General features: G+C 37.9%; 2 protein-coding genes and 1 long non-coding RNA gene across 6 annotated transcripts in view; 1 reads left to right on the top strand and 2 right to left on the bottom strand.

Annotated features, from left to right (window-relative positions):
- LOC106923749 (SLIT-ROBO Rho GTPase-activating protein 3-like) overlaps nucleotides 1–9,001 on the bottom strand; it is a 38,239-nt gene extending 29,238 nt beyond the window's left edge. For 3 of the 4 annotated variants that reach the window (XM_014996994.2, XM_014996996.2, XM_014996997.2), the window contains exon 1: nucleotides 8,176–9,001. In XM_014996994.2, the coding sequence (XP_014852480.2) occupies nucleotides 8,176–8,242 (67 nt within the window). In that variant the 5' untranslated portion in view covers nucleotides 8,243–9,001. The remainder of the gene's footprint in view (nucleotides 1–8,175) is intronic. The other variant, XM_014996995.2, reaches the window with a different exon arrangement.
- A 210-nt stretch (nucleotides 9,002–9,211) lies between these two features.
- On the bottom strand, nucleotides 9,212–14,837 carry LOC148159688 (uncharacterized). Its single transcript, XR_015762868.1, has 3 exons — nucleotides 14,706–14,837; nucleotides 14,466–14,546; nucleotides 9,212–9,451 (listed from the first exon to the last, which is right to left on the bottom strand). It is a non-coding gene; the product is annotated as an uncharacterized LOC148159688 (long non-coding RNA).
- Nucleotides 13,920–21,752, top strand: LOC106923751 (prostacyclin synthase-like). Its single transcript, XM_014996998.2, has 10 exons — nucleotides 13,920–14,080; nucleotides 14,473–14,596; nucleotides 14,730–14,908; nucleotides 15,004–15,150; nucleotides 15,251–15,363; nucleotides 16,643–16,809; nucleotides 19,456–19,621; nucleotides 19,898–20,079; nucleotides 20,633–20,784; nucleotides 21,151–21,752. The coding sequence occupies exons 1-10, from the start codon at nucleotides 14,010–14,012 to the stop codon at nucleotides 21,308–21,310; spliced, it is 1,461 nt and encodes a 486-aa protein (XP_014852484.1). The 5' UTR covers nucleotides 13,920–14,009; the 3' UTR covers nucleotides 21,311–21,752.
- The last annotated feature ends 1,532 nt before the right edge of the window (nucleotides 21,753–23,284 follow it).

The following is a 23,284-nucleotide window of genomic DNA, read 5'->3' as shown; positions in this document are numbered from 1 at the left end:
CTTACAGGTACACCTTGATTAAAATTACACAAAGAATTAGAAATATTAAAATCCATCTAGATAAACATTTTTCACAATATTTCGCTTCCCCATCACCAGGGAATAGATTCTATCTGAACCATTAGACAGGCAACAGCAAACAGACGTTTTCATAAGTAGAAATGCAAATAACAGTCTGGCTTAATGTATGCATTCAAGGTTCTTTCGCTGTCACTGGGCAAGAGACTGGGTGCACTCTGGTAGGACACCAGTCCATCACAGGGCAACATGCACTGTGTGTAAAGTTATTAGGTAAATCAGTATTTTGAACATATCATCATTTGTAGGCATATTTTCTAAATCACAGCTGGATAAACTTAATTCATGGATTTAAAATCAGACCATCAGTTTAAAACTCCCTCCAGCTTTTACATTAATATTTATGACATTTATGAATCACTCATATGTCTATAATCTTGGCAGATACATACTGCAGTAGGTATGTTGTTCAGTCAGTGTGTTCACCACAACATGCCTCAACATTAATGTTCTCAATAATCAAAATTGAATTACTTTAGTATAATATTTAGGATCCAGTCAAATGGACTTCCTCTGTCATTGATGCCGAAACAAGATATAGATTTTAGTGACTGAAATGCTAATACCCACAAATGAGATAATGTCTTTCATCTGGCATTACAGGAACAGAAAAGACTGGGAAGGGTAGGAAAAATGCAAATCGCAATCAATAGATATTTATTGAGCCGCTGTAAAGAATATTAGTTCAAAGACTGAATGACACACAGAAGGTATGTGATTGCAATATTATCCAATGAAAATGAAAATGCAACAATATATTTACATCCAAGTCTTTTTGATGACATCATGAAATGCAGTTTCGTTGTCGTCAGCTAGTGTAGGCTCTTTAATATGGGCACCAGAAACGACCTGGTGGGGTTATCCTCAGCACCCTGAGCATACAAGTTTAAGTCTCTTATTTTCATCCCGAATGTGTCAAAAAACAAACGTGACTGAAAGATTTTCGAGCCTCATGAGAGTACGGGTACAGGCAAACTGTTAGCTTCTAACAACATGTGCATCTATTTAAGAAGTTCCTTTAATCTCCAATCTATAAACGCTTATGCTTGTTTTCACCCCTTTTATTTTATCATTCTGACGTCTTAAGAGGAAGACAAAACTCAGACCTGGACTGATTCTTCAGTCAATACTAATTCTTTACAAACACATGTTGTGATTTATGAACACATTAATAGTGAAAAATAATAATAAAAAAAAAGGTTCTTAGTTTTCTCCAGAATATTGTCAAAGCTTATTTTGTTATTATAAATCGAACATCACAATTATCTTCTCAATTGAATGTACGAGACACAGCAACACAGATGAACTTTTCTATTTTGTACTTTTATATAGATTATTAAGTTCAATGGATTGTGTAGCTCTAGTTCCAGTTAAATCCATATTAATACTGAAAAAACAAGTATTTTACTTTGCACTCAGTGGTGACGCACAGCCACGTTGGTTACTTTAGCATTAATTATGCTAAACTATCTCTGAGCTCACATGGACAGATTATGCAGAGACATATGCAAGGCTTTTTGAACAAAGTTCTTTTGTGTAGAAGGTAACGAGACCACTTGACCAACGCTGTTTCAAAAGATCCCACTATGACACACTGTTACAAGCATGCACATCATTGCCGAATTGACAAAAAATCTATGTAAATGCATGAAGAGAAAAGACTGCCTTCAAGAGATCCCTTCTGTTAAGATTCTTCGTGCCATTTTTTCCGAAAGCAGAGGGAAGGATGACAAAAATTCCTCCCCCGCTGTCTGTGAGGGGAAATTGTGAATGAGTGAGCAAAGACTGAGACAAACAAAGTAAATATATAATCCCCTGATATGCGGAAAGGAGGAGATGTACCTCTTTTGGTCCCCACAGTTGCCTCGTTGCCTGGTTACATGCCTCTGGAGGCATTTCAGTGAGAGCAGGCCAGTTCCCTGCTCCAACAGTCGCAGCAGTCAGTCTGTTTAGCATAATGGCCAAGGACAAGGGCAACGTACTCTGCTTCAGAATAAGCAACAACCAGCCTCTAACGATGAATAAGGCAGCGATTAAGTCCAAAACTTCACGGGCTGTGATGCACTCTTGAACTGAAATAGACCAATGAGCAACACAATTTGTTGGCCTTTATGATTTAAGTGATTACAATCCCCACAGTGTCAGCAAGCAAACAACTCGGAGAGCAAGATTTTATTTTGTCGATTTAAAAAAGAAAACCAGATGCACTTGTGATATTTGCTTTCCCCCAGTCCTGTGTGACAGTTATTTTTAGATCCTAAAGTGTTACTAGCAATACAGCACTACATTCAATGAATGATTCAAGCCTTTGCAGGGTAATGCATAATTACACAGAAGCTCGCAAGGAATTAAAGAAACAGGACCCAGACACTTTTTTCCTCTCTCTTTAGTTGAGAGTAATAAAATGTCGAGCAGCATGTCATAACAGATTATTTGCCTGGGAACATTGTGTATTTTCCACACCCAAAGGCTGGTGGAAATTCACAAACAGGGTTTTGGACATTTGATGGCGTTTCTTACCCTGTTTAGATCGAGATACACAAACATTTAATACTCAATGCATCATGTCTTTAAGGCAAAAGATTTTAATATTTAAGATTAATGGCTGCATGAATGGAGCTTGTTCTAAGGTGGATAAAACATTAGGTAAGCAGTGACATCATTGATTGTGTGCAATGAGTGTTTCACTTTAAACAAGCGCCAACTTGCACGGAATGAAAATATGCCAAATGATGGTATTTCTGGATTTTAGCAGATATAAAACTATTCATTTGTGATAAGTTTTCAGTTTTAAAAATACACTCTCTGGCCAATTTACTAGGTACACCTTTCTGATTCAGTACAACTTATTTATTTAATGCCAACTCACAACACATGTCATCTCAAGGTACTTTGTAAAAAAAAAAAAAAAAAAAACTAAATTTCAAATCATACTGACAAATATGATGGCTTAAGACAAATATTGAATTAGCAAATCACACAACAGCAATGAATTAAGACATGTGAGGACAAATTAATGAAGTTTAAACCAAACATCAAAAAAAGGGAAGCTTAAACTAGTGAGTTTAGTCATTGTATTGCTGTTAAACAAAACAGTCTGAGTATTTCAGAAGGAGCTTATCTACTTGGTTTTTCACCCGTAACTTTTTGTCTGAACTACTGAGAAGGTGCAAAAAAAGAAAAAAATTTATCTTGTGAGTCACAGACTTATTGTTGATGTCAGTCAAATAGCCAGACTGGCTTTAAATGAAAGAAAAAGCAACAATAGCTTAAGCAAGAAATGTTGCAGCTGAAGTTTGGAAGACATCTGACCTCTGACGGGCAACAGCAGCAGAAGACCACACCGGATGTCAGCTGAAAACAAGAATCCAAGTCTACAATTCACACAGGTTCAGTGAAAGTGGAAAAATGTTGTGTGGTCTTTAAAATATTGATTTTGATACAATATTAAGATGGTTGGTTGTCATAACATGATAGCAAAGATCTTAATGACTCAGGATGGTGCTGGTGGTGTAATCATGAAGGATAGCTTCTTGACACAGTCAGTACCAAACGGATGTTGTTTGAATGCCACACCTTACCAGAGAATTGCTGCTGTTGAATTCCAACAGCCTCCAGAGTCACCAGGTCTCAATCAATCCAAGGAATGTTTTAGATGTTTCCCTGCTTTAAACACACCTGATTCAGGTTTCTGCGGTTCAGCAAAAGTCTGTCAAGCAGCCAGAAACCAGATGTACCTAAGCAGGGAAACATCTATAACACGCTGGGAGTTATGCCTTGAGGATCATGATTGAAAAACAAAACAAAAAAATCACTCACATTCTCATGTGCAGCCAACAAATCCGCACCAACTATGAGGTACTATCATGTCATATTAGACCCGATACTGAGAGATATTTTTACCACCTTGTTGAATCTATGCCAAGGCAGTTCTGACTGCAAAATACCAGCCGGTACGAAGCTGGTCAGTGACTATTTAATATACAACAAAGCCCCCAGTAATTTAATGTTAAATGATGCTGGTAAATATTTTTCTCTCTTTAAATGGTAATGTGGCACACAGCATTCAAACTGACAGTCAGTAATTGTAAACCCACCTGAGTGTCAAGCTAAAACGTAATTTAGCTTGACACTACATCGTTTAATGTGGTGCTACATTAAGCGACATAGCACCACCTACATCAGTTAATCTGATATAATTACAGCTCGAAAAGGTTATTTGTTACAAATGTTTGCCCTTCCTGAAATGTTAGAGGGCCGTCACCTGCTATTTTTACTCTGCAGGGTCAAAACAGACATGCTCACCCAACAAATGTAACAGCAGCAGCACTTGGGGTGTTTACGCTCCAATCTCTGGCAGACAGTCAAATGAAATAAGGGAAAGCTTTGGTCACCGTTTCATCCCAGCTCTGCCAGCTCGGCGTGGGCTTTACAACAGAACAGAGCACCAAATACAACGCAGAATGGAGTCGCCGTCACCACGGTTGCCAGTTCAAAGTAGCCGAGCACAGTTATTAGTAAGCGTGGCCGGTAGCAGTGACTGAGACTGTTGTTAGCCATGCGTGGCTAGTCACAAGGGACCTAACCCAGAATGACACGTTGACATAATTTGGTGCAAATCAAGGCTGTGTTGTGTGAGCGCTTGTTTTGTGAATGCAGTAATGACTATGGCATGCATTTATAGTTGGTTTGGTTGACTTGACATAAGCTTGCTCGCTCACTCCTGAAAAATGCTTTTAACAACTAACTGCGTCACTCTTGGTGTAATCACAGGAAAATCCTAAATTTACAGGCGCAGTTCCAAACGGCTTTCTCCTTGGATTTCATAATGCTCCGCTGCAAGCCTTGGTCTGTCACCGAAGCAACAAACAAGAATCTCAAACATTGGTGTTACCAAGGCACAAACAACAAAGATATTTATGGAGCTGTCAAAATTCAACCATAACACTTCAGGCCAGCATTTATCAAAACATTTTTTTCCTTTGTGATGGAATCTGGCTGAAAGGTTTGTCTGCTTGCTCCCCAAGGAAATGTGTATTTGTGAAGAAAATCACATTAATTTCAAGGCTATCAATAAGACTGACTGAAGTAACAAGTCCTTAATGATATTTTGTGAATTATTTTATTATTATTCACAAAATTATGACATAAGTTAGTATTTTCTCTCAGCTTATTAAAAATATTAGCTAAAATGTACATAAAAGGATAAATCAACCATTTGTTCAAACAGTGACAAAATGTCAGAGAAACAAACACTTATACAGTGCAGAAGATTTGGGTCTGATTGATATGCTGTGCAGTCAGCAGCTGAGCTTTACTGGAGGCCAGCATCACTGCATGAATAAAATCCTCGTAGCGCCAAACCAATCCAAGACCCGTTAGCAAATGAGCTTAAGATGTCAGCTTAAAAGCCTTTCCTGAAACTGAGACGAGCGATCGGGCTGTGATGGCTCTCTCAGAGACGCGGAGCCGAGTGCAGACCGATCTGTGTGTAAGTGTGAGCGTGAAGACAGTGTGAGAGTGAAAGAGTGACAAAAAGAAATTTCACCACACCTCTCCTCTGACTATAAATGCTCATCATGTTCTTCATTCCCGACACGTGTTGACAATCCTTTGTCATTTCAGCTGTGCAGTGGTTAGCTCTCCCATCTAAGCCTGGCTTCACACCGGCTATACGTTCTGTGCTTTGAGTGTGCCGTTGAGGCTTTCTGGCTCTTTCTTGTAAAACCAAAGGAGAAAGACATCAACAGTGTTGATTTGTTGTCATCATTGTAAAGAGGCATCATCATGAGATCCATCATAATCATCCTTTAGCACATGTTCATAATATCATACAGCCATAGTTTCAATCCAGCCGTCAAATGTGTATTATTGTTGAGCAGCGGGAGGGCTGGTGCCAATCACTGGGCGAGAGACGGGTAGAGTTGATGGAGAGAACATTGGGAGAACATACAAAAAAGAAGGTCCAAACTCAAGACTTTTCTACTGCACAATCCTAAGAAAACAAAAATTATAGCAAAATCTAGACTTATTTCATGTGACTGAGGTCAAACTGTTGTGTTCACAGCCAAACAGACTTTAAAAAGAAACTGGAAGAAATTAAAAGGAAATAAACAATATATAAAAAAAAAACTAAGAAAGATATGATAATATGATAAATACATATGATTTTATCTCAGAGTTTCAGGGCATTTTGTTCTTTCAGCATTTCAAACCCTCATTTTGTACAGCTGTTTGTCTTCCTACTTCGATTTAATACATGTAAAGAATTAATTTTATACCCACCGTACCCAAATCTGAGTTCTCCATTGCACTTAGGGATTGGCATGATATATAAATAAATATAAATATTTATTTCCACTTTATTTATTTTTTATTGTTTGTTTCTGATCCATTTATGGCCAAAATAAAAGAAACTCTCTGAAAGGTTCTGCTGATAAATATTTACAAAGGTCATGTAACCACATTTCTTCATAGTATATGGAGTAGAATATAGAAATGTGCTTTTAGATGATTGGGTTTCAAAGCAGGAACAGTTTTATCTAAATACAGTTCATAACATCGTATTTTAAATATGGATGATGTATTCAAAAAATTTTCTCTAAATAGGTTCAGATCATTGAATGTGAAAAAACATTCATTTTTGTTTAAATGCTTCACCAATGTAAAATAATTAAAAACAAAACATTGTGATTATTAAGAACACACTGTGTGTGGGGAGTATTGGGGGGTTTACACAGACAAAACAAAAACAAAAAAACAAGCCCAAAGTAAAAAAAACAAAAAAAAACAACTGCATTGATAACTGAAACACTAAATGTGGTTATGAAAGTTGAATAACAGAAAAAGACTGAAGCTACAAGTTCAACATTGCAAATTTTTTGCAAATTGTCCTGATAAAGATATGCCTGTTTTAACCACCTTTGATGTAAATGAGCAGGACTATGGAAAAAATCAATAAGTAGCTGCAATCCCTTTAGTGGTCATTCTTCTTTAGCGCATTTCTCCTGAAGAACTAGTTCACATGAATACTCAACTGGAATGTGGTCGGTTCATCTAGTTCATACCTTTGCTGTTATTTCTTTCTCAGACTAAACTGTCTGCCATTCAATGGACATAATAACCTGCGAAAACAATTCTCTCTCAAACGGCATGGAACTGAGCTAGCATAGCTTGAACTAACGCTTCTTTTAAACTCATTGGTTTGTTTGTCTTGTAAACAAAGTGATCAGTTAGCATGCAAAAAGATCCAACTGGCTTCTGGGGGTCCAGACAGACTGAAGTGACACCTTACAGCAACAGGAAATGTAAGACTTACATTAAAACCACAACAATAAGAGGGAGGTGCAGCATGATGACAAGACAAGCCTGTCTATTCACATCCTGCAATCTGTCTGATCCGTTCCTGACTTTTTTCTCACTGGTTGGTTCATCCAGTCACATATTTAGTGTCAGACAGTGAAATCCTTTCATAGTTCATAATTCATACAGACAGCATGCATAATTCATGGACTTTCTGAACTGTTGGGTGACCTTCTCAAGCATTCCCTCCTGTTCTTTCTCACACTGAGTCATGAAGTGACAGGAAAATACTACAAAAGGGATGATCGCCATCTCTCATAGGTCTTAACTTTTTCACGCCAAAGAAGCTTCTGCAATGGGAAGGTGGGGACATTTTAAGAGTTGAAGGTACTTTAAAAATATATATATTGTAGGATCATCAGGAATAATTGTCAAAGCTTGCACAAGAGCAAAGAAATAATAAAAACCCATTGCTTACATGGTCGCACAAAGCAAGGCATGTTTGAGAAACTGGAGCACAGAGTTCTCTGCAGGAGCCAGATGCTTGCTTTAAATTTTCCCCATATTTAATTTCAAGTAAAAAAGAACTCCGTCTAAATAAAATAGAGTGAAACATGATGCCAGGGACAATTTCTGGAAGGAAGGCAGGAAAATAAGTTATCTAAACCAATGTAATCTCTCCCACCCCACAACACTGCACACTAGAGCCACATAAAGATTGTAGTAAAGTTATGCAAGGGTGTCCTCCCACAAAAGCAACAACAACAATGGGAGCGGGCCCTGCACGTCACCCACCTTTCACTTGGGTCTCATATTCGGCAATAATCTCTTTGTCCTTCTTGACTTTGGCCTGAGATGACATTTTGCGGCGAGCGGCTTGTGCAGTCCTCGGGCAGGAATCGAGGGTGTCGGTTGCCACAATGCGGCGTTCAGCCCCTCCGCAGTCCTCTCCGGGCAGCTAAGCAGCAAATCAGAACCAAATCATGTCCAGATCGACGCAACTTTCGGAGGTTAAACGCACTTCTGGTCCTCCTGGCTGCGGTGCTGCTGTGCTGCGTTCAGGGGCGACGTCTTTCTCAAAGTGCTTAATGATCTCCGATCCTGACCACTCCTCCTCCTCTTCACCAGCACTCCTCAGTAAATCATGAACCAGTTCACGTCTAATGTACATGCAAACTCAACTCAGCCCTAGTGATAGGAGGTCCTTCAGAAAAGCATTCTTCAGTTTGCCTTTTTTTTTTTCTTTTTCTTTTGTTAGCCTCGCCTTTTCTGTGCGAGTTCAATGCTGCTGCAGATTTGGCAGAATGGATGTGAAAGTCAGTGGGAGACTCCTCCCCCAGTCCTCTCCCCACTCTCTCTTTTCTTTCATGGATGATTTAAGATTCTTCTGTGTGAACTGAAATTAAAATCTGTCTCAATAACAGATTGCATGTTGTCTGCGGGGACACAGGCCATGACTTTGTGGGCATTCATGGGAATTAAATGTGCAGGCTTGCCAATGCCACAAATGTTGCAGTTTCACAAACACAGGGATGTATGTATATGGTAGCGTAGCATGTATGGTCTTAGCAAGAAAATAACACTGCATCCTCATGGTTCAGTCAAGATATTATAATCATGACGGAGATCTTGGCCTTTTAGTCTCCTATTTTCTGCATCATTGGTTATCGAAGCAGGGGCCAAGACCCAACTGCAGGTGATGAGAAACCAAGTGTGAGTCTGGAGGATGTACAGGAAGCAAATTAAATATACCAGTATATCTCCAAAGTTAGAATATTGTGAAAAAGTTTTCAAATGTTGTTTGCCACTTATTTCAGAAAGTAAAACTTGTTTATTAAATAGATTTATTAGACACAGTGGAACATTTCAAGCCTTTACTTTTGTAATTGTAAGGATTCTGGCCCATGAATTACTGGATCAATGCATTGTGGGGGAAATCAGTCTGTGGTTCTGCAGAGGTGATCTGGAAGTCCAACTTCAGGTCATCTTTATTGTTGGTTCTGGTGCCTCCCGTCTTCCTCTTGGCAGTACTCCATAGATTCTCTCTGGGGTTAAAGGTCAGGCCCATTTGCTAGAAAATCAAGCACAAGCACAGCTTTTGGTACCTTTGGCTGTGATGATGACCTCTGGAAATGAATTCATATTTTAAAATGACAGCGGTACAAATGAACATTTTTGCAGTACAAACTAGAACAAACACAAATGTTTGACACCAGTTTAATTTGATTTGAGGAAGGTGGAACGGGATAACTTCACTCAGGCAAAACAGATTATTAACGGATGTTAACATATTGACTGCATAGTGAGCTAATTGTAAACTACAGTCGATGCACTTGTGAAACCTTTTCTGAAGCCAATGTCTGAGCTACATATAGCATTGAGTTGTTATGTGTAACTCAGTCTGACACTGTTTGCATACGGGCCGTTTGACATGACTTCCTGTATCATCTTAGTTACTATTTGCTATTTTTGATTTTTTTTCTGTCTCCCAAAATATATCTTTGTCTCACATGAGAGCAGCTGCTGCAGTGAGAAGATTTCATTTTATCTGAGCAAAGAAATGCTCATCCACCTGTGCGGCAAATCCTCAGGAAATCTGTTGGTAAAAGTCAGTCTTAGACAAACTGAAAGATCCCTATAGGGATGCGGCAGAAAATCTCCCAAAGAATTACCATTCCAACACAAGCTTTTGGGGACAAACTAGGAAATAGACCTCAGCTTGAACTTTACACAAGCTATGTATTTTTGAAATAAAGTGAAAAAGTTGTGCCTACCCAGGCAACTGGGTATAATTTTAACCAAAAAAAGAGTACTCATAAGCAATCCTGCTTCTCTATACATGACACAAATAAATAATAGATTTGTTCTGGTTATAGTATTGGACCATTATATTGGGAAACAGTGGATTGCCCAGGTCACATACTGTTAACCTTGAAGAGTTAAAAATCGGTTATTTTGTGAGTTTATTATTCATTTTAAAACAATCCATTTTTAATTGAACCTCTGAAATGTTTTTATGGACCTATTTCATCAAATAAAATAAAATTTCACCTCAGATTCAAGCACGGTAAGTGCTTCAGGGCAAAAATGAGCAGCTTTTGTTTCAAATTTTGATTTCTATGCACACATTAAAATATAATTAGGTTTCTGAGAGAACATGGTTAATAGCAGAACAAATGCATTTAATTTTATATGACCTTATATGATCTATAATGCTTAGTTGAACAGATGTTATTTGTTTACATTCAACCCATTTCAATACATGAGTAATCCTGTCCAGACACAGGATCCCCATCTGCAGAGGTGGTCAGTCCATCACAAGGCAACACAGGGATTTACAGCCATGCAAACATACTTTTAAATCCAAGCACAAACTGGAGTTGCCAGTTTGATATAAAATCCAGGCTTTGTGCTTTGTATGGATGTCAGAGTACATGTTGGCTCGAACTTTTTTGCATGCACAGGGAAACTACGCAATCTACAAAGAAAGGCCTCAGGCACGATTTGAACCTATGGCCTTCTTGTTGTTAGGCAACAGTGCTAACCGCCACATTTACAGAGTAGTCTATATTTACATTTATATTAGTTCTTTAACAAAGAAAATGATTAAATTAGTTCTTTAATAAAGAACTAGTAAAAATGTTTAGAAAAAAAACATGTCATGCTACAGATATAGTATTTGTTTAAAGTTAAAGCTGGAAAATGTTCTCAAGATTAGCTGTTTTGTACGAAAAAATACATAAACTCAAATAATTTTGCACACATTTCATAAAATATTGATCTTTAAAGCATTGTTCAGATTTTTATGCTAATGTCTGAGTAGAGTGAAGATACTCCAACATCAACAAAGATTATGCGATATAAGATTAGCATTAAAGCAGAAGGATCAAAATGTATTGGCTGCCTAATTTTTAGGGTTATTGCCCATATGTTCAGCAAAACAAAATCTAAAAACATCTGCACAGAGCTCATTCTGAGCTGTATGATTCACTTGCATTTGGCTAATTCAAAGATAAGAATGATGAAGGTTCATTGCAACTGCTTCTCAAGGAGAGTGTTTCTTATCTGTCATCAGCCATATTCATCCTAACTCTAAAACTGATGATGAAGCAACAGAAAAGCAGTCCGCAGTTTGCAGATGTGCCTTTCTAGTTTCAATTTATGACGCAACATTTTTCTGGAACAAGATGAACAAAGTAAAGCAAGAACCTACAAAACAATGTTCCATAAGCAAATATGAGCATCTGCACAAATACAAATACATATATGTTTATTTTGATATTTTGCAATTTTTCTAAAGCTGTATTTGTTATGTAATATATGATATCGTCATCTAAGCAAGAATAGGCAAGACAGAGGGCAGTTCAGTTGCCCTTGGTAACAGCATGTACATGCAAAAAAATACACAAATTAATAGTTACATCAAAAAATGTAAAAAATTGTAAAATTAGTGACAGACCAAAATAAATTCATATTAATATATTAAAATTATGAACAACACTAAGGTTTGTTTGCAGTATGCTTTTTTAATAACAGAAAACTGCAGCACAAAAGATAACAGCTTTACCTTCTGCAGAGACCAGATTAGTAAAATGTAATCATTCCCATGGAGAAAAGTAAAAAAAAAAAACATCTCAGTAAATATTGAATTTTAACTTTCATTTGAAAAATTAAGGCTCCAGGGTCTAAAGGAGGAATAAAGAACTAGATAATCTAACTTGTTGAAGGTACATTTTGAAGTTATCACAAGGAATGATAATTTGGGGAGCCAAGACATTTTAAAGTGTTGATTCATGGCATTTTTTCAAGTCAGTGATCATAATAGCCATCTACCAAGAAGTTTTTGAGCACTTTATGTTTTTCTCTGCTGAAAAACTTTAAGAAGATGCCAATTTTATTTTCCAGCAGACCTTGGTAGCTGATCACACTCCCAAAGCCACCAATACCACCTGACCAAAGCACCATAAATAATCTGTGGCGAGGGTGCCCAACTCCGGTATCATGCAATGTTTAGATCCAATCCTTCTAAAACACATGAATTAAGCGACAACTAAATGACTGATTGTGAGGGAATTATTTGATTCAGGGTTGATGGAGCAGGGACACATCTAAAAGTAGCACACTGTTAGGACTGGGCATGGACACACTTCTGGTTTGTGGGGTATTGTCACAACGAAGGTGAAAGACATGCTCAAGAGCAAGGTTAACATCTTTCAAGCTGCATTAAGTTTCATCAAATTATTTCCTTGCTTTCAAGATTTTGTTGACACTAGTGGCCTTTTCTCATTAAGAGGGTACTCAACTTTTTGTCACTTTATTTTATGCTTTCTTTTATCTTATTTATTGATTACAGCACTTTGTTTCAGCTGTGGCTGACATTAAAGCAATTTATAAATAACGTTGATGATGATGAGCTTTTTTCAGAAGAGTAATTTGTCATAAATACCCCACTTTTTCCTTCCGTCACAGTACTCGCATTTGTTGCGCGCTATTTATTTAAATTTTATGACCTAAAGTTGTTGTTGCTACACGGACTATTTTAAGGAGCACACATGCACACTTAAGCTACCTAACGGTTTATTTATTTTCAAATATTTTTGAAGCTATATAATTTCTGGTTTATACCAATTTGAAACTGATGCTCTGTAAAATGACAGAACATTATCATTATTTAATACTTTATATGAAGACAAACCTCAACGCCATTTAAACTGAGTAATTAGCCATTTTTTAGACAGAGCAAAAACAAAAAAAACAAAAACAAAATATTTTCAAAATGTATTTGAAAAATAATAAATTCAAATTTAAATCAAAATTTCCACCACCATCAACTCTGCCCTATGATAAAGCTAATGCAGATACTTTTCTGCCATCTGCTGGTATACACCAAAAAAACAACCGCCAAGAATATTTCCAATAGTTTACAAGGTAAGAATATTTGTCATCAATTCATTAGGAGATCTGTTATACACTAAGATCTGTTTTCATGGAGTTATAGTTTCATGGCTTGACATGTCCTACATTACATATTCTCTTTGGTATTCTTTTAATATGACAGGCTGGTTTCAGTGTGACAAACTGACTGTCAGCTGTACTTTTTCCTGCCTGTCTTGTTGCTTGAGTCACCACAAATGTAAAAATAGATGTTTTGCAAAAGGAGAAGTTGGCTGTGGTAATAAAGATTTCAGATTGCCAAATCGTGAGAGGTTTTGTACCACTACTCATCTCTTTCATCTCTTGGTTTCTTCTCTTGCAAAACTCAAAGCTGCTGGATAGAATTGATAGATGCTATGTATGCTTTGTAACTTTGTGGTATGTGACTTCTCCTTCAACACCGTGAAGCAGAAATAGGTCTAGACTGTTTGAAGAGGTTCTCAAACCTGCTATTCCATGTTGTTTATAATTCTCTTATTTAGAGCAGCTTATTGAGGCTGGGTATGTTTTTTTAGGTGTCAGACACTGTCTACTGGAGGTAGTTGTGCAAGACTTTGTGTCACCAGCCACACCTTTCCACGCCCCTTCGACAAGTGGTGATTACACCAAAGCCAGGCTCGGAGCTATAAGCAGGTTGACTTCGGTTATGGGGTTAGAATCTACAGGGGAGCTCAAGTGTCAGGTTGTATTGAAACATGTTGGGAACAGCCTTTTTGCTTCTTAATGGACTGCTTCTACTTCTACTTCTTTACACCACTCGCAGAAGGTAAAACTTTTATTTGTTGACTTTTCTACCTTTTTTTTTTATTAAGGTTTACCAAGCATCACTTTTAAACTGAAGGCAACATCGATTTAAAAAAAAACAATTCTGCAAGCTTTTACTGTTAGAGGTCACTGATGCTGTTTAAATCTGTATTTATATGAAAAAGCTGTAAAATAACAAAAGTTTTATTTGCAAACACAAAGTTAGACTGAAACTCAACACTTTTATTCATTTTTACCCAGATGCCAAAAATGTTTTTTTTTTTCATTCATGAGCACTTCCTTTTCCAAGATTTTATGTAAACTTGAAACCTGTTCAGTGAGATTTATGAATTGCGAAATGTAGATATGCAAACTACCACGGTACACTAATTTGAATTTCCTCGTACCTGTCAGAAATAAAAATGAGCCTCCTCTTGATAAGGGCTCCATCCCGTGGCTCGGCCATGCTTTTGAGTTTTTAAAGGATCCTGCAAAATTTTTGGCACGCATGAAAGACAAACATGGAGACATCTTCACGGTAAGCTTCTATAATTACTGAAACATTAATCATTAAAAAGCAGTTCACATAAAAAGACGTCAAAACTTTAAACATTAAAAATTCAGTAAAAAAAAAAAAAAAAACTTACGTGTGATCAAACATGTCCTTGTAGTTTCGTCTCGCTGGCATTTATGTGACAGTGCTGTTGGATCCAAACTCCTTTGATGGTGTCTTGAATGATGACACCAACAGCTTTGACTTCAACAATCGCAGAGGCCAGCTCCTGAAAAGGATCTTCAACCTGCAGCTCCCAGGCAACTATCCTGCTTCTGAAAAAAAATGGATGGAAAAGTAAGGACTTGTTGATTTAAGTTAATCAAAAATAACTTAAACTTAAAAATGGTTTCAGAAAAATCTAATTTTCAGATTTTATTATTATTTTTCAGACATTTTCACGGTGTCAATCAGCTGAAGCTCAGCACCTCCATGACTTCTCACCTTTCCGATGTGATGCTGAAAAGTTTTGAACCCCGCAGCCCGTCACAGTGGAGAGAGGATGGATTATTTGAGCTCTGTTACAGTCTTCTTTTCAGGTAACAGGATACATGAAAAGTCACTCATGTCGTAATCGTTTACATAGTAGCAGAGTGACACATGGAATCTGTGTATTTATACTTGACTGATTGCTGACAGGGCTGGATATCTCACATTGTTTGAGAGGAAGGATGATGTCGATGCCGTCTACGGGGAGTTCCGCAAGTTTGATGATCTACTCACCAAACTGGCTCGAGGTTCACTGAAACGAGGCAAGCAGTTCCACTGAAATTGACAGCACATTTCTGACATCCACCCTTTCTTCCTACTGTCACTGTAATCACAGTCGTCGTATGGGTCTAGGTTTCTGGACATGATTAAAACATCCGTTTACAGTTATTTCCAGAAGTAATTTTGTTACATTGTAAACCCAAACCTCAGTGTATTTTGATGGGGCTTTGCTTGGGAGACCAAAAGGAACTGGTCTCCCATGCAAATAAATTATTTGTGGTTTTTAATTTTTTAACTGGAAGAGTGGCAGGTTTTTATGGCCCTTTTTATTCAGGTACACCCATTAACAAGACAAATAATTGTCTTCAGAAGATTACATAGCATGATGAAAGTCAGTGCTGATAGAAACATTTACAAAGTCTCGTTTGCAGTTTGTGACAAGCCATGTATGATATCACACCAAACGGTGCTTTGATCGGATTAAAGCAAAATGTATCTTTTTGTCCCTCCAAATGTTCGAAACCTAACGCTGTACATCAGCCTGAACACAATTACTTTCGTGTCAGCTCCTGCTAAACCTACCTGGAGCACGATGGTGGTAGTATCATGCTGTCAGGATAATTTGCTTGACAGGGACAGGAAAGCTGGTGACAAACCCCAACACTTGATGGTGTGTTTTGAATAGTTATCTTGGTTAGTTGAACGATTTGCTCACAGTTGCTCTGATGAGAACATTAAAACATGTTGGTTTTATTTCATTATATTATTTATATTCTTTATTTTTCGTTGTTTTTGCTAAATTCTGATTGAATGCCGCGGAATGTTTATAGCTAACTGTGAGTAATTTAAAATCATTTTAACCATCATTACAATATAAAATGCATATTATCATAAGATTTGAAATCCAGGTGTCCCTGCTCTTATTCCTGATTCTTGGAATACGTTAGCCAAAAATAATATAGTTTCAAACAGTCCATTGTTATATTGCTGTTGCTTCATCATCTGGTGATGTATTTGCAATATATTGCGTAACCCTACTCTGAAGGATTTGTGGCGCTAGCTGCAGTAAAAAGTGGCTCTACCAATTATTGACTCAAGGGCGCGGAATCCATAAGTGCACTCCACAATTTGAAAAACACTGAAAACAATATATTATTCCCCTTCCACTCCTGCTGCATAAAATCCCAATAAAACACACTGAGTGCAGTGACAAATCTTGCGAGGCACCGTTTCCTGCTCTTCAACGGCACTTTGTCAGCTGCACTTACCTGACGGCAAATGAACCTGTTTACCTACATCTCCAACTATTTTCAATAACAGAGGAAAGAAGAGTGGTCGCCACGTCCCAGGATCGACTGTGGGACCTGCTGTACTCAGGTCGTGTGAACGGTTCCTGGCAACAGAGCTACGTTCAGTTCCTGGAGGAAATGGGGGTAGATGCAGACATGCAGAAGAAAGCGCAACTGCTGCAGCTGTGGAACACCCAGGTGAGAGTTCTTTTTATTAAAAAAAAAAAAGAAAAAAAAAAGGTAAACACACTGACTCACACACCCTGATTAGGCTGAACAGTGCGATCTTGTGACTGAAACACACAGTTGCCCTGCTAACCGTGCAAATCTAAGAAGAGCCAGATTCCTTGCTGTCAGATTACTCAGAGAAACCTGCCTCAACGTGTTACTTGACGAGGACTTCTTTTTGTTTTTCTTTTGCAGTTTTGAACCTACGGATAAGTCTCCACATCATTTTATATGTCTTAAGGTTCAGTTCATTACTTGTGTAAACAGTAGTTTATTAGAAGAATGTAGTCATAGCTGAAATGCTTCCTCGTTTGTGTACGTCACACAGTTTCTGGCTCTTACACTCTCAATCATGATTCAGTGCCAGTACATCATAGTTACATCATTTTTGAAAATTTTTATTTAAGATTAATGTTAACTCTGACTCTGCCCATGAAGCCTTGTTGAAACAGTGTTTACATAGTAACCCAGGAGTGAGGTACTGGTATACAGTAGACTTGAATACTAAATAGTTGTTCATCAGCTAGACGAGTTCATGGCCGCATGGTGTTATTCCCCAGAGCAGCCAGGTGGGGGAGAAAGAGAGCCGTTCATAGCGTTTGCTTTTTATCAGTGCAACACTTTATCTGTAGTAATTTTACCCCTTGGTGAACCTGCCGTTCCCTCTGAAACAGAGACTCAGCTTTTCTGGGTAAATTTTGACACTTCCATATACGTTCGTGCCTTATTATGGATAGTTGTGATATAGGAGGACGCAATCTGTGTGCGACAATGAAACTGGAGCAGCACTGCCGAGAACAGAGGGATTAGATTTTAGGATGGTGAGAGGTGCAGCAGGGATTGGGGTTTTCGTTTTTGTTATAGCATTACTTTTTTTTTTTTTTTCTTGAGAAAGTATAATGCTAACATTTAATTCTACCCACCTACATCCACTGTAGATTGGAATGACCTTCCCATCCCATTCGGCTGAAACCTGAAATACATGTAAAAGTGATTTTTATTGCGAGTGGGATAAATCACATAGTTTGTGATAATGTATTAATCAGATGCAAACACACTGTCGGGGTTGTATTCTTGTAAACTTAGCATATTGGCAAGAAATTAAGAACTGGAGCAGAGCTGTGCAAAGGAAACTAATCAGCTGCTTTGTTTGGACCCCTTCAGCAAAGAGCTCCAAACATTGCTTAACTTTTCACAGAGGAAACTAATGTTCAAAACTCCCAGTTTGTATTTCTGTTTATGAGGAACAAGATGGACTATTATTTTTGTCAAAAAAAGAAGAAAAATCAGTTCATCTGGCATTTAAAATAATTTAAAGGTATAGTCCCAACTTTAAGTGGGGTTCTGTAAGAGTAATGGTGTCCTTCCCTGTTGTAGACAGTTGTCATTTGTAAGTTTAGAGAAAAGACAGTAAATTGCTAAAAGAGATGGAAAGTAGCTAGGCAAACTTAATCACCATTTTAACTTTTTATTTGGCTGTTTAAAAGAATCCAATCTGAAAATGTTCACATCCCTGCCACACAATGCTGTAGTAGTGTATATTAAAGGTGTACATTTTCAGAGGAGATTGGTTTTAAAGGTTGTTGATGTTTTCTCAGCCAAGCTATTTTCCTTACCAGCTGCATCAGTCAGCACAATCAGCTGATTGGGAGTCTGCAGGGAGTTTTCCAAATAGCCAAGAGGCCTGGAGAAGCACAGGAGGGTGATGTTACACAAATCACATCCTTCTGCCAAACCCACAGCTTACCTCCACTTACAGCAGACTGATGAGTCGCAGCTGGTCAGGTGGATTGATACAGTCTGGGTCCTCAATGTGTGTAACTCTAACGTCGTTACATGGAACTGGTTCAGCTGAGACAAACGTAACAAACTCAACAGTGTCTTATAAAAATGAAGACATTTAATACGTGCTAACATATGACCTAATATAGATATTCACGTTTTTGTTTGAGCTGTTTTAAGTGACTAAATTCATCTAAAACAGAGGACTGGTCTGATTAGCTGAAGACTTATTTACTTTTATAAACTCACAGCAACATGAAACGTATGCTTTGGACCCCATAAAATCTTTGAACTGTGGCTTCTTGTAATAAGGTAAAAAAATTAATTTTACTTCACATTTATGTTGTCTCACATGCAGTCCTTAAAAATACAATCTGATACTTTGTTAATACCCAGACTCCTTTGACATTTTAAAAGTTTTTTTTTTTTTTTTTTTTACTGAAAGACATTGAGAGGCCAGAAAGACAATGTGTTGTAACTCCTGTCACTTTTGGGGCAATTGCCCTGCTGTCAGTAGAGAGCTGACCTGAGATGTGCAGAGGTAAAAAGAACAGCTCCCTTAACCCTCAGCAATTACTGTCTGACAGGCTCAGGTGTCTGTCTCTGTGGATCTGACAGCAGTTTCTACAAAGTGTGGACTCATTTACTGGCTTCTTCTCACATCAGTCATATTCAGACAGCAACACTGCAGAAAACATTTAGGCTATGTTATAGGTATATTTCACTAAACGTTGAATTATATTTTAATTCCATCTCCTGCGCAGTTTTACAGACTAGATGTTGAAGTTAAAAACTGTTTGGTGATATTATTTTTTTTTCTTTCTTTCTTTTTAGTGCAATGCTGGACCGGCTGCCTTCTGGGTCCTCGGCTTCCTGCTCACTCACCCTGAGGCAATGGAGGCTGTTAAGTCAGAGATCAGAGGCCTTCCTTCTCTCCAGGATACTTCCCTGCAGCGACGCCCCTTGAACCAGCTGGAAGCACAGAGCACACCTGTGTTTGGTACATAAGCAGCTGCTTTGCTGCCGGTTATGCTGTCTAATTGCGCTCTTCCACCCCTGGTTTTTAATCACCTAATTGGGATGGACGCAACAATTGTTGCACTTGTTTGAAATAAGCATCTGAACTTTGAATCAGTTAAATCAGTATTGCCTTTTTCAAATATTCTTTTCACAAATTATTGTACCTCTGTGGATGCTGCCTGAAGGCTCTTGCTGATTTAAGCAGTCGTGACAGGCCTCTGACATCATCCACTTCCCTGTCCTTTCCGCTCTGCAGATAGCGTTTTGAGTGAGACCTTACGGCTCACCGCCGCGGTAATGATCAATAGAGAAGTTGTTAAAGACAAGATCCTTCGGATGGACAATGGAAAGGAGTACCACCTCAGACGTGGGGATCGAGTGTGTCTGTTTCCTTTCCTCAGCCCTCAGATGGACCCACAGATTCATGAAGAACCACAGGTATGCAGACAATACTGATAAGGAACTTCATTTGCGTATGCAACAGTTTACAGCATGTTTTGCTGCTATAGCACGCATGATTAAGGAGATTAACGCTGCTGTATTCAGTTGTGCAATACACAAACTCAAGGGGGTTGCACACAAATGCATGCCCCACTTTTCAGAAGATTATTTGTAACAAGAAACAATGCTGAAAATGTTTAAATTTCCTTCTGCTTCGAAAAAATGGATAGTTTTTGTTTTGATTTATCACATAAAATCTTGATGAACTACAAGTTTGTGACTGTAAAGTGACAAAAAGGGAAAAAGTTGTCAGTACTTTTACACAGCATGGTGTGATATCAGGACATTAGTACTAAGAAACCGACTTGTGAGCTAATCGGTGAACTGAGATAATTCATCTTTGTTAATTCTGCTTGTCTTCTGTGGTTACCGATCATAACAAAAAGTGAAACCTATTTTTGACAGAACGTATGGAGGAGGAAACAGACAACAGGGCTTTTTGCATCTCCTAATTCGTGCACATCTGTTTCGTTCTCCTCTCCCTTGACAGATGTTCAAGTATGATCGATTCCTAAATGAAGATAAAACGGTGAAGAAGGAATTCTACAAGAACGAGAAAAAGCTGAAGTACTTCACCTTGCCTTGGGGCGCGGGGAAGAGCATCTGCGTCGGAAAGGAGTTTGCTGTTACAGCCATTAAGCAGTGAGTGTAAATCCACGGCCTTTTAATGTAATCCCCTGAGCATCTTGTTACTTGAAAAATGATGTGTTTGTAATCAAAGAATTTCATCCCAGGCAACAAACCAGCAAAATCATACTTGAGTAATATTTTACATTGTAGCTTCAGCCATGCTTTCATGTTAGTAATCGCTAAAACTCAATAATGAGCTGGAATTAATGAAAGAGAGGGAGAGCAGACGTCTGGAGGACATTTTTTATATCAGGCAAAGGTTAAAGATCGCTCCATGTAATCAACCGCATCAAAGAGTGTTTGCTCTGCATTTTGTTGTCTACGTAAGGTTTGCCACGCAGCTACATTCTCACACAATGCTTAACTTTCTCCCTACAGATTTGTGTTCCTGTTTTTGACCCACTTTGATCTGGAGCTGTGCAGCCCCAACGATAAACTTCCACCAGTTAATCCCAGTCGCTTTGGCTTCGGGATGCTCCAGCCAGATGGAGATCTGCGGGTGAAATTCAGACTCAAGACGATGCAACGTGAAATGTGAAGCGTTGTAAAGCTTCACAATGTCTTGTTTGATAAACTTTGTTTTGGTTGAATGTGGAATTGGACTATTTATTTTATTTGTTTGTTTTTATACCTTATCAGCTTGCCAGTAAATTTTATTTAAGTTTGTTCAGCAGTAAAAGGAGTGTCAGATCTTCCATAATCTTCCATAATTGTGTTTATATATATATATATATATATATATATATATATATATATATATATATATATATATTCACAATGATTTCCAGTGAAGACTATTTTCTAGGGTTGATTCTTTGTGAAAGTAAAGCTTTGGATTTAATTCCTAAACTTAGTTTACATTTGGTAGACTACTTTTACTTAATGACTGTTGTTTTTATTTGCACTGTTCTGCATTTTGAGATAAGCTTGCCTTTGTTTCATTAATAAACAGGTCATTGACAAATGGATTTTAAAAGCTATCTGAATGTGTGCTGATGTATTGATTCAATTCAGTCTGGTTTGTTTTTATATCTCCACAGCAGACACACACACACACACACACACACACCCACACACACACACACACACATGCCTTTAAGAGGCAGTTACACACAATTAAGGTTACTTTAGAAGACAAACAGATCCTAGTCCATTCATTTCAGTCATGCAGACATATTCAATGCTAACTACATAAAATCTAATTTTATCTACATTCTAAAACAGGGCAGTCATGTTCAATTTATTATAGTTTCATTGGTTAAAAAGAAAGAAAGCGTTCTATCTAAGGAAACCCATTTAGTGACAGCAGCAATCCCTCCTCCTTCTAAAGACACATAGCAACAGTGGACAGATGAGTCCATCGAGGTAACTTTGCAGTAATACCTAAGGACCTAAACAATGGCATATATCAACAATGGAAAGGAAAAATGCCCTTTACCAGGAAGAACACTGCAGCAATGTCGAACGCCTTTTGCCACAGTCTATCAGTTACTTTTTAAGTTTTCTCTTAAAAAGTAAGAGAAAACAAAGAAAACGCAGAAACGTTGTTCTAGCACTTTCTAAGTTAAAGACTTTTAATAGCACCAGTAGCTTTTATTGTGGCTTTATCTTGGTGAGCAACACAGCAAAGCAGATAATGTCTGAGTTGTTAGTGAAATCAATGGGATGAAAACTTGAGTTCATAAAACTGGTTGCGACAATAGCTTCTTCAATTTGTGCTGAATTCATCTTGCGCTCGGTGTATCAGAAGTTGTAGTGGTGCAATGTATTACTGTGTATTACTATGCTGGCGTTCCTGTAGTTTTCCGACTGGGATCTAAAAAAATAGACTTCCATATACAAATAAACTGCACCACTGCAACCAACTACCTCATTTGTCCTTTATTATATATCTGTTTGATTTAATTTCCAAGGTGGGGTTGACTCATTTCCAAAGATCATTGAGTGATCTTGGGATGGACATCTTTGCAGTCCATCTCAAGTAACCATTCATGCTCACTTACTCAGAGGCCCACAAATGCAACGGGATGTAAAGGCAGGAGATTGAAGCACAAAAGGAAATGGTATAAAGGGGTATATTGGTGAAATGAATACATGTGTTACATGGGAAGTGAGGAAACCAAAGTGAAACAGTTCAGAAGTTGTGTTTACCTCAGACAGTACAACACAGTATTTCAGAAAAAAAGAACAAGTGTGATGTGATGGTCTCTGACTGAGTTTCTGCTTCACAACTTCTTGGAATCCTGAGTTCTGTTATTTGTCAGAAAATCCTGAAGGAGAATGCATGACTGTCAGCGTGAAACTTCAGAGTCAAGCACATGACCTGTGCAGCAGGACAATGATATGCAACACAGCAAGTCCACCTCTCAATGATTTAACAAAAAAAGGTTTCAGAGTTGGTTCCCATTCATGCTTGGAAACTCTTCAGTGTGACTGAATTAAAACCTTTATGCAAAGAGGAGAACTTCTTCAAGTTGATGTTAAAGACCAGTAGCGAAATCTTGATGACATT

Source organism: Poecilia mexicana, unplaced genomic scaffold, assembly GCF_051168715.1.
Source record: "Poecilia mexicana isolate PSO_F unplaced genomic scaffold, ASM5116871v1 scaffold_5, whole genome shotgun sequence".
In the NCBI taxonomy this organism is placed as follows: domain Eukaryota; kingdom Metazoa; phylum Chordata; class Actinopteri; order Cyprinodontiformes; family Poeciliidae; genus Poecilia; species Poecilia mexicana.
The sequence above is the reverse complement of the archived record's forward strand: the minus strand, read 5'-3'. Positions and strand labels throughout refer to the sequence as shown.